Source organism: Primulina huaijiensis, chromosome 3 (assembly GCF_012295235.1).
Source record: "Primulina huaijiensis isolate GDHJ02 chromosome 3, ASM1229523v2, whole genome shotgun sequence".
In the NCBI taxonomy this organism is placed as follows: domain Eukaryota; kingdom Viridiplantae; phylum Streptophyta; class Magnoliopsida; order Lamiales; family Gesneriaceae; genus Primulina; species Primulina huaijiensis.
In genome coordinates this window covers 470,754-484,905 of record NC_133308.1, presented here as the reverse complement: position 1 = coordinate 484,905, position 14,152 = coordinate 470,754, and the positions used below count along the sequence as shown (strand labels likewise).

General features: G+C 32.2%; 2 protein-coding genes across 4 annotated transcripts; both read left to right on the top strand.

Moving 5' to 3' along the window:
• Window positions 1–1,362: 1,362 nt before the first annotated feature.
• On the top strand, window positions 1,363–13,053 carry LOC140972762 (agamous-like MADS-box protein MADS3). Of its 3 annotated transcripts, none has more exons than XM_073435170.1 (8): window positions 1,363–1,673; window positions 3,386–3,457; window positions 3,616–3,684; window positions 11,381–11,480; window positions 11,646–11,687; window positions 12,115–12,177; window positions 12,487–12,629; window positions 12,762–13,053. In XM_073435170.1, the coding sequence occupies exons 1-8, from the start codon at window positions 1,492–1,494 to the stop codon at window positions 12,850–12,852; spliced, it is 762 nt and encodes a 253-aa protein (XP_073291271.1). In that variant the 5' UTR covers window positions 1,363–1,491; the 3' UTR covers window positions 12,853–13,053. The 3 variants fall into 3 exon arrangements, with proteins under 3 accessions (XP_073291271.1, XP_073291272.1, XP_073291270.1); XM_073435169.1 differs by having other exon boundaries at window positions 1,364–1,673; window positions 3,386–3,464; window positions 3,623–3,684; XM_073435171.1 differs by lacking the exon at window positions 12,115–12,177 and having other exon boundaries at window positions 3,386–3,464; window positions 3,623–3,684.
• On the top strand, window positions 4,309–7,127 carry LOC140973518 (uncharacterized). The gene is made up of 3 exons (XM_073436383.1): window positions 4,309–4,573; window positions 6,438–7,090; window positions 7,122–7,127. The coding sequence occupies exons 1-3, from the start codon at window positions 4,564–4,566 to the stop codon at window positions 7,125–7,127; spliced, it is 669 nt and encodes a 222-aa protein (XP_073292484.1). The 5' UTR covers window positions 4,309–4,563.
• Window positions 13,054–14,152: the final 1,099 nt, after the last annotated feature.

The following is a 14,152-nucleotide window of genomic DNA, read 5'->3' as shown; positions in this document are numbered from 1 at the left end:
TCGATATTTAGCAATATTTCTTTTATTTTTTCCTCAATATACCGCTATTTAATATGTGATCTTGTAATTATCTACTATTTCTGGATCATATAATAAAACCTCAGCAACTTATCATTAACATATTTCAATTCCCAGATGTAATGTGAGGCAATTTCCATATCGAATAGGTTTGTTCAAAATGAAATGCGACGCAGTTATCTATGGGTTAGATACCACTATTGACTCATAGAACCACTCAAATGTCTATCGGGGAATCGTGGTTCTGTAATATTAATATATATACATAACGATATGTGAAGCTTAGAATTTATGATTTTAATCAAAATTTCTCCTTAAAATTGTATAATTAAATTTATTTCTCTAAAAAACATTTTCTTCACATTAATATTAAATTCAACTTATATATGCATGGCACAAAACACGAATGAAATATCTAAACTCACACTCGAAGAGAAACACAATTACAAGCCTAATACATGACTAATGATAAAAATTAAGCTCATGAAATATATATATCTAACTCTCACTCGATCTCAAACCACCCTTGTGAAAATTCTAAAAGGCGTAAAACTCCCAAAAAAAATATTAATAGGCTAATACATCCTTCATTTTTTAAAAAATCAAACACGTTACACCTATATGCTATAAAAATTCAAGAACATTTACCTCTACGACAAAGGGTTTTATGCCAGAATTTTAAAATACGAACTAGTCTAACATACTGTTAATTTTATACAAGGTGTTTTTTTTTTTATTTTTTCATAGGAAGTGTAGATGCAATTAGCTGCGTATATATTTGAAAAGTAATACAACTAGGCTCCTGCTTTACTAAAATGGCCAAGTACTTGCCAAGTTGAACATCATCAAACATTCTTGTTTCATATGCAAATACATGAAATCATCCTTAATTTGTGGCCATTTTAACATGGCCAGGCCCCAACTCGCTTTAAATTTCCAAACCACCATTTACTTTTTCTCGTTTCGTATAAATGCCAAGTTCTGCTCTAATTATATTCCTTCAATGACCAGTAGCCAAGAAGTGTACTCATGTATTGTTCAGGAGTTACAAGGAAAGGGAGCGCGTGAACCTCAGTCTTTACCCAATAAAACACTGTCACACGAGAAAGACCGAGTTTTTATCTTAGTCAGATAAAGAACAGAAGTAAAGTTTTCATCTTCCATAATATCAAAACAATTTGTTGCTAAATGTAATAAAAAAAATAAGGTGTGAAGATAAAGAAAGAATTATTTGATTACCATTTTCTTGCAAGACTAAAATACAGGAACTAAGTGTTCCACATTTATAAAGGGAAGGAATTTCAGTACGCTTTACTTTATTACACACACATACAGTACTTAGGCTCAATATATATCCCACCTCCATTTTCTCTCATATTCCTTCTGCTATATATATACATTTACTCATCACAAGCAATTTACACGATTTTTTTTTCTCGTGACACTGTGTGAAGAAAGTAAGAAACTGTGAAAATGGGAAGAGGGAGAGTGGAATTGAAGAGAATCGAGAACAAAATTAACAGACAGGTGACATTTTCTAAGCGGAGAAATGGGTTGTTGAAGAAAGCATATGAGCTCTCTGTACTTTGTGATGCTGAAGTTGCCCTAATCATCTTCTCCAGCAGGGGAAAGCTCTATGAATTTGGTAGCAATAGGTATACAAACATGTATAAACACAGACATAACTCACATAAGGCTATTATATGCTATGTACGTGTACATAAATATCCATTCATGTTAATTTCATATATGATGATTGTGTTAAACTTTGGTTTTCTGGTATGTTTTGTTTGTTTGGTCGAAAGGGCTTTCTATAAAATACCTAGAAACCACAAAAGATTGTAAATTTTTTCACAAAAAACTTCACAAAACGCAGAGATAACAAGAACTCCAGATCATAGATTAAACTGGGAACTTTTGTTAAGCTTTTTGCAGCCATTTTTCTGGGTTCTGAATTATTTCTTTAGTTTGTGTTGTACCACTTCTGTCTTCTTCATCCACTCATTTGATTTTTGGGATCAAATTTTTTTTTCTCTACATGTTTTTTTTTCTTTTATGGTTTCAAGATTGATGCTTTTTCCTTGTAAATCTTCCAATGAGAGATCGACACGTTTCATGGGTTTTCTGAGAATCCCATGGATTAAGAGATCACACTGATGAGATTCGTTGTGATTGCAAGGCGGTTGTTTAGTTTTACTGAGGAGACTTCTCTTTGGACCTCTGTGCAAGATCTAGGGTTTCTCACACTCTCTCTCCTTCCTCATTCTTTTTTTTTTCTTCTCAGTTCTTAACATTTAGTTGGGAGTTACCCAAAAAATGAAGCACTGGTCAGACCCTTTAGAGAAAAAGCTTCAGATTTTCCTTCTTTCTTTAACATCCTCAGATTTTCTGGGGTTGATCTCTTCACAGCTTTTGCCCTTAAATCAAGCTCATACCTTGTACCCGAATAAATTATTCACAAATGCGTATTTTGATGATTCCCGGAGAAATTTGTATATGTTTTTGGAAGATATTACATGTGAAGAGGGGATTTGGAAATTTCAATGGAAGGCTGAAATGTGTTTACTTTGTTAAGCCATGATATTTTTTCCTTTTTTGTTGACATTTTTTCCCACATATCAAAACAGAAATGTAAATATTTTGGATTTCAAGCAAGAAACTCTAATTTTTATACGAGTTTCCACTGTGAATCCAAGTTATGTTTCTTTCTTCTTTTCCTGCTATGTGATTTTATTTCCAGATTTTTAGGTTAATTTATATAAGGAAATTTTTTTTATCCCTTTCAAATTTTTTCCTGCTATCAAATTTTTTATTTTACTTTTTGGAATTCATATCTTTTTTTCTATCTAGAAGAATTTGATTTCACCTTTTTATTTTTGAAAGTTTGATTTTTATTTCACTCCTCTTTATTATATTTCTTGCTCTTTTTTCTCTGAAGGGCTTTTACCCACTCCTGTTATCCATTATACTTATTTTCTCAGAACTTCTAGTTCCTCATATGAATTCAGGTAACTTAGTCTGTCTGTGTTCGATGTTACCACATTTCAGGAAAAAAAAAACTATTTTAACATTTTGGAAAAGATACACACACACACACACACACACACACACACATGAATACTGAATATTATTAAAATGGTTCATTTTATAAATATTTTTTAAATTTTTTCATCTCATCAGATTATATATATATATACCTTATGCTTTTATTTTCTTTCTTCCATGTTTGTCAACATTTCTTCTATATTAGTTTAATTTATAGTATGCCATTAATTTAGTCCTAATGTTGTCCTATATTTAATAATTTGTGAAAAATTATGAAATAAATTAGATTTTATTTATTTATTTTTATATTTATTTTTTGCAGTATCATGAGTACCCTTGAACGCTACCAGCGATGCTGCTTCAATCCCCATGAAAATAGTAACGAACCAACTCAGACACAGGTTTGGTTTAATTTTCATTTTCATTTACTAAATTAGTTTCAATGGCATATTTATTTCTTTATTGTAGAAAACATCTGAGGTTGACAAATATTTTAAATGATTTAAATAATTTCGAATTTCAAACATTTTATTTAATTTATTTCGGGGTGTCAATACAGAACTGGTATCAAGAGGTCTCAAAATTAAAGGCCAAGTACGAATCGCTTCAACGGACTCAAAGGTTCGCAGCTATGATTCTGTATCTACTATACGTTTCCCTTTCAAAGCGTAATTTATTGCGATCTTGCGAGTGCGAAATAAAAATAATTCATGAGTTCGATTCTTTAAACAATATTGAACTACAGAACAAATAACAGTAAGATTTGGAAGTTTTTTACGTAAATATCATGATATAATCAATAAATTAATATGGTAAAATATATACCTAAACTAAAGATTCAGTATGCTTTTATATGTGTATGCATGAAAGTATCTGAAATTAGAATTTCTTAAATTTGAAAATAATATTTTAAATGCAATATATAATTAAATGTATATATATTCGAATTTATTTTTAATTTTTTTTAATTTTACCATAATCTCTGTATGAAAATTCTTAAAGCTTTTGGTGTGCAGTAAAGTGATGAAGAAAATAATAATAGTTGTGCTTTTATTGTGCTTAATTAGAACGATAATCTCGACATTGACAGAGTATTTTCAGGCATAGTTACTTAAATAAAAAACATGTATTAAAAAAATTAGCTATGTAGATTTTGTTTAGCTGTGTCCCCATTTCGTTAATAAAATCTTTTAATTTGTTGTAATAGTTTTCGGTTTTGGTCTAGTCTCCTATGTAAGAAAAACGTGACACATGTTAAAGAAGAAGCGTGTACAAATTGATATTGACGACGGCCAAGAAAATTTAGATGCGTACACGATTCTCCTTCTGAATCTCGGCTCCCGATACATTCATCGATGGTATGAAAAAAACGGCTATAAATAGAGACGATTGAGGTCCCTAAGCACACACCTCATAAGAAAAATTTACACCATCTATTGAGAGGGTGGAGTGCTTAGAAGGCATCAACCGAGAAGAAAATCAGAGAAATCAAAATTTTCAATGGCCGGAGGTAACAATCGATTTAAGCTTCCGCATATTGTTTTTCATGTTCATGTATACGTAAAAAACATGATTTTGAGAAAAATCTCTAACATTTGGTATCAGAGCAGTGATACCTCTGCCTTGAAAATATTTGATTTCATATCATGAAATTTCAGGAAAGAAAAAAAATTTTTTTTTTTTAAGTTTTACGTAAGAAACTTAAAATTTAAAGATCGGACATAATAATATTAAGAAACTTACCTTAGAATTGTGTCCTCGATCGGAGTATGAATTTCTTCCTTGAATCTTGAAAAATAACATAAGAATTTTTGGGAGGAAAATATTTTCGGAGAATGAGCTACTGGTTTGTTCTTTCTGAAAATGGAGGATGAAGTAGACGAAAGTTTGCAATTATTATTGTGGCAATTGAATTCAGAAGATAAAATGACAAAGCATCGAAAGAATTCAATTATTTAGTATATTAAATATAAGGAAGACCCACACGTTGAAGACGGTACAAATCTTCAATTCTCAAATTTTCAATTGTCGGCAATCATTCTATTTAAAAAAATAAATAAATAAAATTTAAATGTGGGACCCACATATTTTGATTGCTTGCAATTCTCGATTTAAATATATATATTTATTTTGTTATTATTATTATAATATAATAATAATAATAATAAAAATAAAATAAATAATTAATATATTATTAAGTTATATGTATAATTAGGTATACATATAGCATTTGGTCAAATAATTTGTACACATTAAAATAATTCTAAATTCGACTTAATTTCTAATACATGTTTAGAAATTATTTTTGCATATTAGATATAATGTCAAATATTATAGATAAGTGTTTGATGTGTACATGAAAATTTAATATTATGTTTGCATTTATTCTTGAAATTTAAAATGCAAAATAATTGGTACATCAATATTCACATAATGTCCATATTAAATTATATTAAGTTGCTTATAATTTGAAATGAACATATTAAGTAATATGTGAATATAATATTATAAAATAAAATATTTCAGATATTCACAAATGAACAAATAATCCTCACTTTATCACTACTCTGATAAAAGAGAAAAACTGATGAGAAGCTCACATTTTCACGTATATGTGATCCTCACTTTATCACTACTCTGATTGAAGAGAAAAACTGATGGGGAACATTTTTGTTCATATTAAGTAAAAATGTGAATATAAAATTATTTAATGAAAATTTTTGGCTTATAAAGATTCACATAAATGTGAATAATTAAGTTGAATAATAATTATAAGGTGACATAAGAAAACATGATCTGAGGGAGTTCTTCATAGATCGGTTTAAACTGCCTTGACTAGCTACTGGTCTCCCTGAGGAACGTTGCTCTGACTAGGAGTTAGGTATTTAAAGGGCCTTAGCACTACCTATCTTTCCTGGGAGCACTCTTGGAAAATGTTGATAATGTTACTAAATAATTATTATATAAAATATTAAAGTAAAGCCAAAATTTTGTCCGGTGAACCGTATAATTTTAAATAATTGAGGAATAGCCACAGCATCCTTAATTATGGAAAATTATGCATTAAGTGGATTTGGATCACATAATGGACATCAATTGTAATTAATTATATAAACATAATAAATTTTACCCCACAGGGATTTTTATTATATTTATATAACTAATTAGGTTAAAATATCAAATTATATTTTTCTTAATTTACCCACAGGAGTTAAGGAAAATACAATTTGATAGTTTTATCATAAAGTTACAGAAAAATCTTATTGAATTAAAATTTTAGCCCACAGGCAAATTTTATGTCACTAGATTTTTAAAATTACATTGGTAAAACATGACATTGTCTCAAAATTTTAAGCATATTATATTTTGTGCAGTTATGCAACCTGCGAGTTTTTCTGATATGAAATGTGACATTCCCGAACTAAAGGGCGACAACTATAAAATATGGAAAGAAAGAATTCTTCTTCAATTAGGGTGGATGGATATTGATTATGCTATACGGAAAGACGAACCATCTGCTATTACTGAAAACAGCATTCCGGATGATGTTGATCTTTATGAAAAATGGGAGCGATCTAATCGACTCTGCGTAATGTTCATAAAGACCAAAATCTCTGCTGGTATGCGTGGTTCTGTCGACCAGCATAATAATGTCAAAGAATTACTGAAGGCTATTGATGAACAATTTCAGTCTTCAGATAAGGCACTTGCAAGCACCCTAATTATGGAATTCTCTTCATTAAGGCTCACCAGTGTGAGAGGTGTGCGAGAGCACATAATGAAAATGCGGGACATAGCGGCTCGGCTCAAGACACTTGAAGTGGAAATGTCTGAAACTTTTCTTGTGCACTACATTTTATGCACTCTTCCACAACAATATGGACCCTTCAAAATTTCCTACAATACACATAAGGATAAATGGTCAATCAATGAATTAATGACCATGTGTGTTCAAGAGGAAGGAAGGCTGTTGATGGAAACAAGTGATAATGTCTTTATGATTACACAAGGAAAGTATAAGAAACAAGCCAAAGTCAAGGGAAAAGGAAAAGGAAAAGGAATAATTCCACCTCAACCTGACATTAAGAAAGAATCCAAGTGTTTCTTCTGTAAAAAGACGGGACACATGAAGAAGGATTGCAATAAATTTAAGGACTGGCTTGAAAAGAAAGGTATTCCTACTTCATTTGTCTGTTATGAATCTAATATGGTTAATATGATTTATAACACATGGTGGATTGATTCTGGTTCTACAATCCATGTTACAAATACCTTGCAGGGTATGCAAAACCTAAGGAAGCCAATAGAAAATGAGCGGAGCATCTATTCAGGAAACAAGATGTCTTCGCATGTGGAGGCTATTGGGACTTGCTGCCTAGTGTTGAATAGTGGTTATATTTTAAAATTGGAAAAGACATTTTATGTTCCTAGTTTTTCTAGGAATTTAATTTCGGTTTCAAAACTTGTACCCCTTGGTTATTCATTTCAGTTTTTGGATAAATCAATAAATTTGTTTTATAAATCAAATCTTATTGGAAATGGTACAATGGTTGATGGTCTTTTCTCTATTTATTTACAAAATAATAACACCACTATGCATGTTCAAGGAGGTATTAAAAGATGTGTTATAAATGAAGATTCCTCTATATTATGGCATCGGAGATTGGGACACATCTCCATAGAGAGGATTAAAAGATTAGTAAATGATGGAGTACTCAGTACTTTAGATTTTACTGATTTTGAGACTTGTGTGGATTGCATTAAGGGAAAGCAGACTAATAAGTCTAAAAAGGGTGCCAAGAGGAGTACAGAAATATTAGAAATCATACATTCAGATATTTGTTGTCCAGATATGGACATGCAAAGTCCGAAATACTTCATCTCTTTCATTGATGATTACTCACGATACATGTATATCTACATGCTTCATAATAAAAACGAAGCACTTGAAGCCTTTAAGGTTTTTAAGGCTGAAGTGGAGAAGCAATGTGGAAAATATATTAAGATCGTGAGAACTGATAGAGGTGGAGAATATTACGGTAGATACACTGAGAATGGACAAGCACCTGGTCCGTTTGCGAAGTTTCTTCAAGAACATGGGATTGTTGCCCAATATACTATGCCTGGTTCTCCGGACCAAAATGGCGTAGCTGAGAGGAGAAACCGAACATTATTGGACATGGTGAGGAGCATGTTTCTTAGCTCTAAACTTCATAAATCTTTGTGGACTGAAGCTCTTAAGACAGCTGTGTATATATTAAACCGAGTTCCAACCAAGGCTGTCCCAAAGACGCCATTTGAGTTATTTAAAGGTTGGAAACCGAGTTTACAACATATACGCGTTTGGGGTTGTCCTTCTGAAATAAGAGTTTACAACCCACATGAAAAGAAACTGGACCCAAGAACTATAAGTGGATATTTCATTGGGTATGCCGAAAAATCCAAAGGGTACAGATTCTATTGTCCATCTCACAACACTAGAATTGTGGAATCAAGAAATGCAAAATTTCTTGAAAATGACTTGATTAGTGGGAGTGATCATGACATAGTTTTTGAGAATGATCACATTAATGCACAACCCTCTTATTCAATGGACAGATTGGTCGTTATTCACACCCCTCAAGACCAAATGGGTGTTAGACAACCAGTTAATGAAGTTCCACAAATTGCTGATGAAAATCCAGTAGATCAAGTTGTTAATGAAGAACAACAAGAAATTGTTGATCAACCAAACAACCTTAGGAGATCTACTAGAATAAGAAGATCAGCAATATCTAGTGATTATGTTGTGTATTTACAAGAATCGGATTTTAACATCGGAGCCGAAAATGATCCTGAAACGTTTTCACAAGCCATGAATTGTAATGAGTCAAAACTATGGTTTAATGCTATGAAAGAAGAGATGAATTCTATGGCAGTTAATGGAGTCTGGGATCTTGTTCAGTTGCCTGATGGTGTAAAAGCCATTGGATGTAAATGGGTCTTCAAAACAAAGAAAGACTCATTAGGCAACATTGAAAGGTATAAAGCAAGACTCGTTGCTAAAGGATTCACTCAACAGGAAGGAATCGATTATAAGGAGACTTTTTCTCCTGTATCTAAAAAAGATTCTCTTCGTATCATTCTAGCATTAGTTGCACATTTTGACTTAGATTTGCAACAAATGGATGTGAAAACAGCTTTTCTCAATGGAGAACTAGAGGAAGAGGTTTATATGAAACAACCTGAAGGATTCTTCTCTAGTAATGGTGAGCAATTGGTTTGTAAGCTTAAGAAATCTATATATGGATTGAAACAAGCTTCCCGTCAATGGTATTTAAAATTTCATGATGTTATCTCTTCATTCGGATTCGTTGAGAACCTCATGGATCAATGTATATACCAGAAGGTCAGTGGGAGCAAGATTTGTTTCCTTATTCTATATGTGGATGATATATTACTTGCAACCAATGATAAGGGTTTGTTATATGAGGTGAAACAATTTCTCTCTAAAAATTTTGATATGAAGGATATGGGTGATGCATCTTATGTCATTGGCATTAAGATACATAGAGATAGAATTCGAGGTATTATAGGTCTGTCTCAAGAAACCTATATCAACAAAGTTTTAGAGAGATATCGGATGAAAGATTGTTCACCAAGTATAGCTCCTGTTGTGAAAGGCGATAAATTCAATTTGAGCCAATGCCCAAAGAATGATCTAGAGCGGGAACAAATGAAAAACATTCCTTATGCTTCTGCTGTCGGAAGCTTGATGTATGCTCAGGTTTGCACTAGACCTGACATTGCATTTGTTGTTGGGATGTTGGGAAGATATCAGAGTAATCCAGGTTTAGACCATTGGAAAGCTGCAAAGAAAGTAATGAGGTACCTTCAAGGGACCAAAGATTATATGCTTATGTTCAGACGAACTGAGAATTTGGAAGTAATTGGCTACTCTGATTCAGACTACGCTGGCTGCATTGATTCAAGAAAATCCACTTCAGGATATATTTTTATGCTAGCTGGTGGAGCTGTATCTTGGAGAAGTGCAAAGCAGACATTGACTGCTACTTCCACTATGGAAGCTGAGTTCGTATCTTGTTTTGAGGCAACCTCACATGGTGTATGGTTGAAGAGTTTCATTTCAGGGCTTAGAATTATGGATTCTATATCTAGGCCATTAAGAATATATTGTGACAATTCAGCTGCTGTTTTTATGGCTAAAAATAACAAAAGTGGTAGTCGAAGCAAGCACATCGACATTAAGTATTTAGCCATAAGAGAACGTGTTAAAGATAAGAGATTAATTATCGAGCACATTAGCACTGAATTGATGATTGCGGATCCTTTGACTAAAGGCATGCCACCATTGAAATTTATGGATCATACAGAAAGAATGGGACTTGGTTCCTTTATGTAATTTTGTTGTAAGAACAAATTTAATGAAACTATGATGTGATATTTTCTCATATTTGTTATGCACACATTCATTGATTTGAGAAATATCAATAAAGTTGGACCTCGAATAAACATAAGGTTTATTCATTAAGTTATACAGTTTGAGATACATAATGCATTGTGATACATGGAAGATAATACTCGTTTGTAGAGGAACTATTGCCATGATTCATGTGTTTTGTTTTCTCCTATGGTAAAAGAGATATATGTGTCAAGTGGGAGAATGTAAGAAAAACGTGACACATGTTAAAGAAGAAGCGTGTACAAATTGATATTGACGACGGCCAAGAAAATTTAGATGCGTACACGATTCTCCTTCTGAATCTCGGCTCCCGATACATTCATCGATGGTATGAAAAAAACGGCTATAAATAGAGACGATTGAGGTCCCTAAGCACACACCTCATAAGAAAAATTTACACCATCTATTGAGAGGGTGGAGTGCTTAGAAGGCATCAACCGAGAAGAAAATCAGAGAAATCAAAATTTTCAATAGCCGGAGGTAACAATCGATTTAAGCTTCCGCATATTGTTTTTCATGTTCATGTATACGTAAAAAACATGATTTTGAGAAAAATCTCTAACATCCTACTCATGTTTCTTGTTTTGTTTAGACAAATCAGGTAGGGGTTTACCAAACTCCAGTCCATTCAATGGTGTGCCGACTTATTAGATACCGAAGTCTATGGTATTTAATAAGTTTTTCGACCCACCCTTCCTAAATTTTTTTTGAACCTCTATAAAATAAAAGTTTGTGGAGATATTCATTGATGAACAAGCAAAACCAACCAAGTACTTAACTAATTGATAATATGAACTGAATATATACATAGGGGTGTGTTTGTTGGTTTGGTAACATTTGAACTAAAAAATGAAGGCATCTGCTTGGGGAAGATCTCGGGCCATTGAGTGTGAAAGAGTTGCAGAATCTTGAAAAGCAACTAGAAGGAGCTCTTGCTCAAGCCAGGCAGAGAAAGGTATTGATCAAACCTCTCTCTCTCTCTATATATATAATCGATAATTATGATTCGGCATGATTTTTCTAACCATGAGAATTGGATCTCGTGGAGTTTCTAGCCATGATGACATGTTGTTTTGACGTTGACTCTTGCTTTTCTTCTCCTTTCATAAAACATTTGCAGACACAGATCATGCTGGAACAAATGGAAGAGCTTCGCAGAAAGGTGATATATCCTTGGAAAACTCTTAAATAGTTATTCGATTTCGTCATTCAAATTATAATTCTAGCCGATTCTTGAGACGACAACATCCGTGGCTTCTGAAAAAAGTATAAAATCGGAACATTTTTCGTAAGTCGATCCATTAATTTGATTATAAAATCTGTGGTTTGCTAGCTAAATTCCCAACATCACCTACCACCAGGGGCGGAGGTACAGCCCTTTAGTCCGGGTGGTCCAAATTTTTTTCAAAAAATTTATATGTAAATTTTTGTATAATTTTGGATAAATTTGATATTAGTCCGGATAGATCAATTTAAAATATTAAAGGATGTTAGAGTTTAAAATTCTAATCCGGGTAACGCCAGATTCCTGGCTCCGCCGCTGCCAACCACAAGCCTATGTAAACGATAAGCTTTACTAATACTTGCAGGAACGCCAACTAGGAGACATGAACAAGCAGCTCAAGATGAAGGTTTCACAGGAAATGTCATTGGTACTATATGAAATTTGACTGGTTATAAGTAAATTTAATCACGTTTATATATATCCACATTTAACAATGAATAAACACATATTGGCTAAGTCAGTTTTCTACGTATGTGTGTGGAAAAATTAACACAAAAAATTTAACTACAGAAGTATTTTATTATATATGTATATTTCATTTTAAAATAAATAACATATAATTCTTTTCTCTTTAAAGGAGAAGTAATTTGTTTCAAAATTCACACCTTTATTTCTCAAGTTCTCTCGATCGAAATATAGTAACTTACTTCTGTACCATTAATATTGCAATTTGCAGCTAGAGGCTGACGACGGACAAGGTCTCAGAACACTCCCCTTCCCATGGAACACCGACGCATCAGCCGGAACCAGCAACTTTTTTGTGCAAATTCCAGCATCCAATCCTATGGATATGGAACAGGAGCCTTTCCTCCAAATAGGGTATATATATATATATTAAATAAACGAGTATATATATGTGTGCGCGCCCGCTCGTGAATAAAACCCTAATTTTATATTTGTTATAGACTAGGCGAAACGAAGATGTTATGACATCTGAAATTTTTTTTATAGGTATCAACACTATAATCTTGGAGAAGCGTCAAGTGTTCGAAGAAACATGGATGCTGGTCACAATAATATTATCCATGGGTGGACGCTTTGATAAATCTGGTATTGTTATTAATTAGTATTAAAATGTTTGTGATTATGAATCCCATTTAACTGATTAAATGACTCGTGCTCCGGGAAGATATTCGACGGCTTTAATTTGTTGTATGTAATTGTGATCAAGCAGCAATATATTTGTTGTGTGAATATATTATATGATCAACGGACTTATAATGATCATCTCATGAACCAGAGATTTTGGGGTTTGAATAATGATTTAATTTACTTTAATATAATTTGTCCTAAAAGATCTTAAATTTGTTATTAATTATTTCTCTTATCACTAATCAAATGAATGTAAACTAAATGGCTCGAAATAGATTTAATTACCACAATTGTGTGAAAGATTAAGATGTCCTATGATACGGTCTCACGTATTTACTTAAAACCTAATATTATGCGTCATTTTCGGAATGACTTTGTACTATGCTAACTTTATTTGAGTGACTCCCCACCAAGAAAAAAAAAGACTATAAATACGAGTAAATTATAGTATAATTTAATTAGTTCGAATAATGAAACAAATGCAATTGTATCATCTATAGAAATTTTCAAGTACTTTACTTGTTCAAGCTACAAGTTAACTTGGTACACTATGAAAATATCCGCAGAAAAACAGGCCCTAGCTATTCAAGCTAGAACTCACAAATACAGTGATTTTTTCTTACCCAATTGAATCAAAAGCTGTATCAAGGTATAGTCATAAAATACATGAAGTCGAGTTCATTTGTTTCAGAGGAGAAAATTACAAGAAATATAATTTCACATAATAAAAGTATGTTTGAGTTTTATAAAAGAAACCGATGACTTGTTCCACTCGTCCTTGCTAAATTTTCCCCCCTAAGATCCTTATTTGTTTTCTTTTACTACGTAAATGAAAAATTAAATTTTTGGTACTATAATTTGCACTTTTTTGTCATGTTATCAGTCAATTCACTGTCTAATAATCCACTAGTTTTCATTTTTTTTTAAAAAATTTTAGTCTTTATCAATGGATTCTTGATATGTTATTGAGGCATGTCAGCAATGTCTGTCGTCACGTCAACAGTTTTCAATTACACGTTATCACTCGTATAAGAAAGACTAAAATCGAAAAAAATATAAATTAATGTACTAAAACTATAGATTGAACATATTAAAAATGGAAAACATGTAAATACATGACCAAAAATATAATTTTTCCTTTCCAACCTAAATTATGTGATATCCATCGTTATCCTAGAAAATATTGTTATCCCAGTTTACCAAAATTTTATCTTGACAATGGTTTTAAGTTTGAAGCTCTAGATTGTTAT

Excerpts from the sequence above, each read along its gene's own strand:
- LOC140972762 (XM_073435170.1), top strand. The coding sequence starts at position 1,492 with ATGGGAAGAGGGAGAGTGGAATTGAAGAGAATCGAGAACAAAATTAAC. Across the intron at positions 1,674-3,385 it reads TATGAATTTGGTAGCAATAG|TATCATGAGTACCCTTGAAC; the intron begins GTATACAAACAT and ends TATTTTTTGCAG. Across the intron at positions 11,688-12,114 it reads TGGAAGAGCTTCGCAGAAAG|GAACGCCAACTAGGAGACAT; the intron begins GTGATATATCCT and ends TAATACTTGCAG.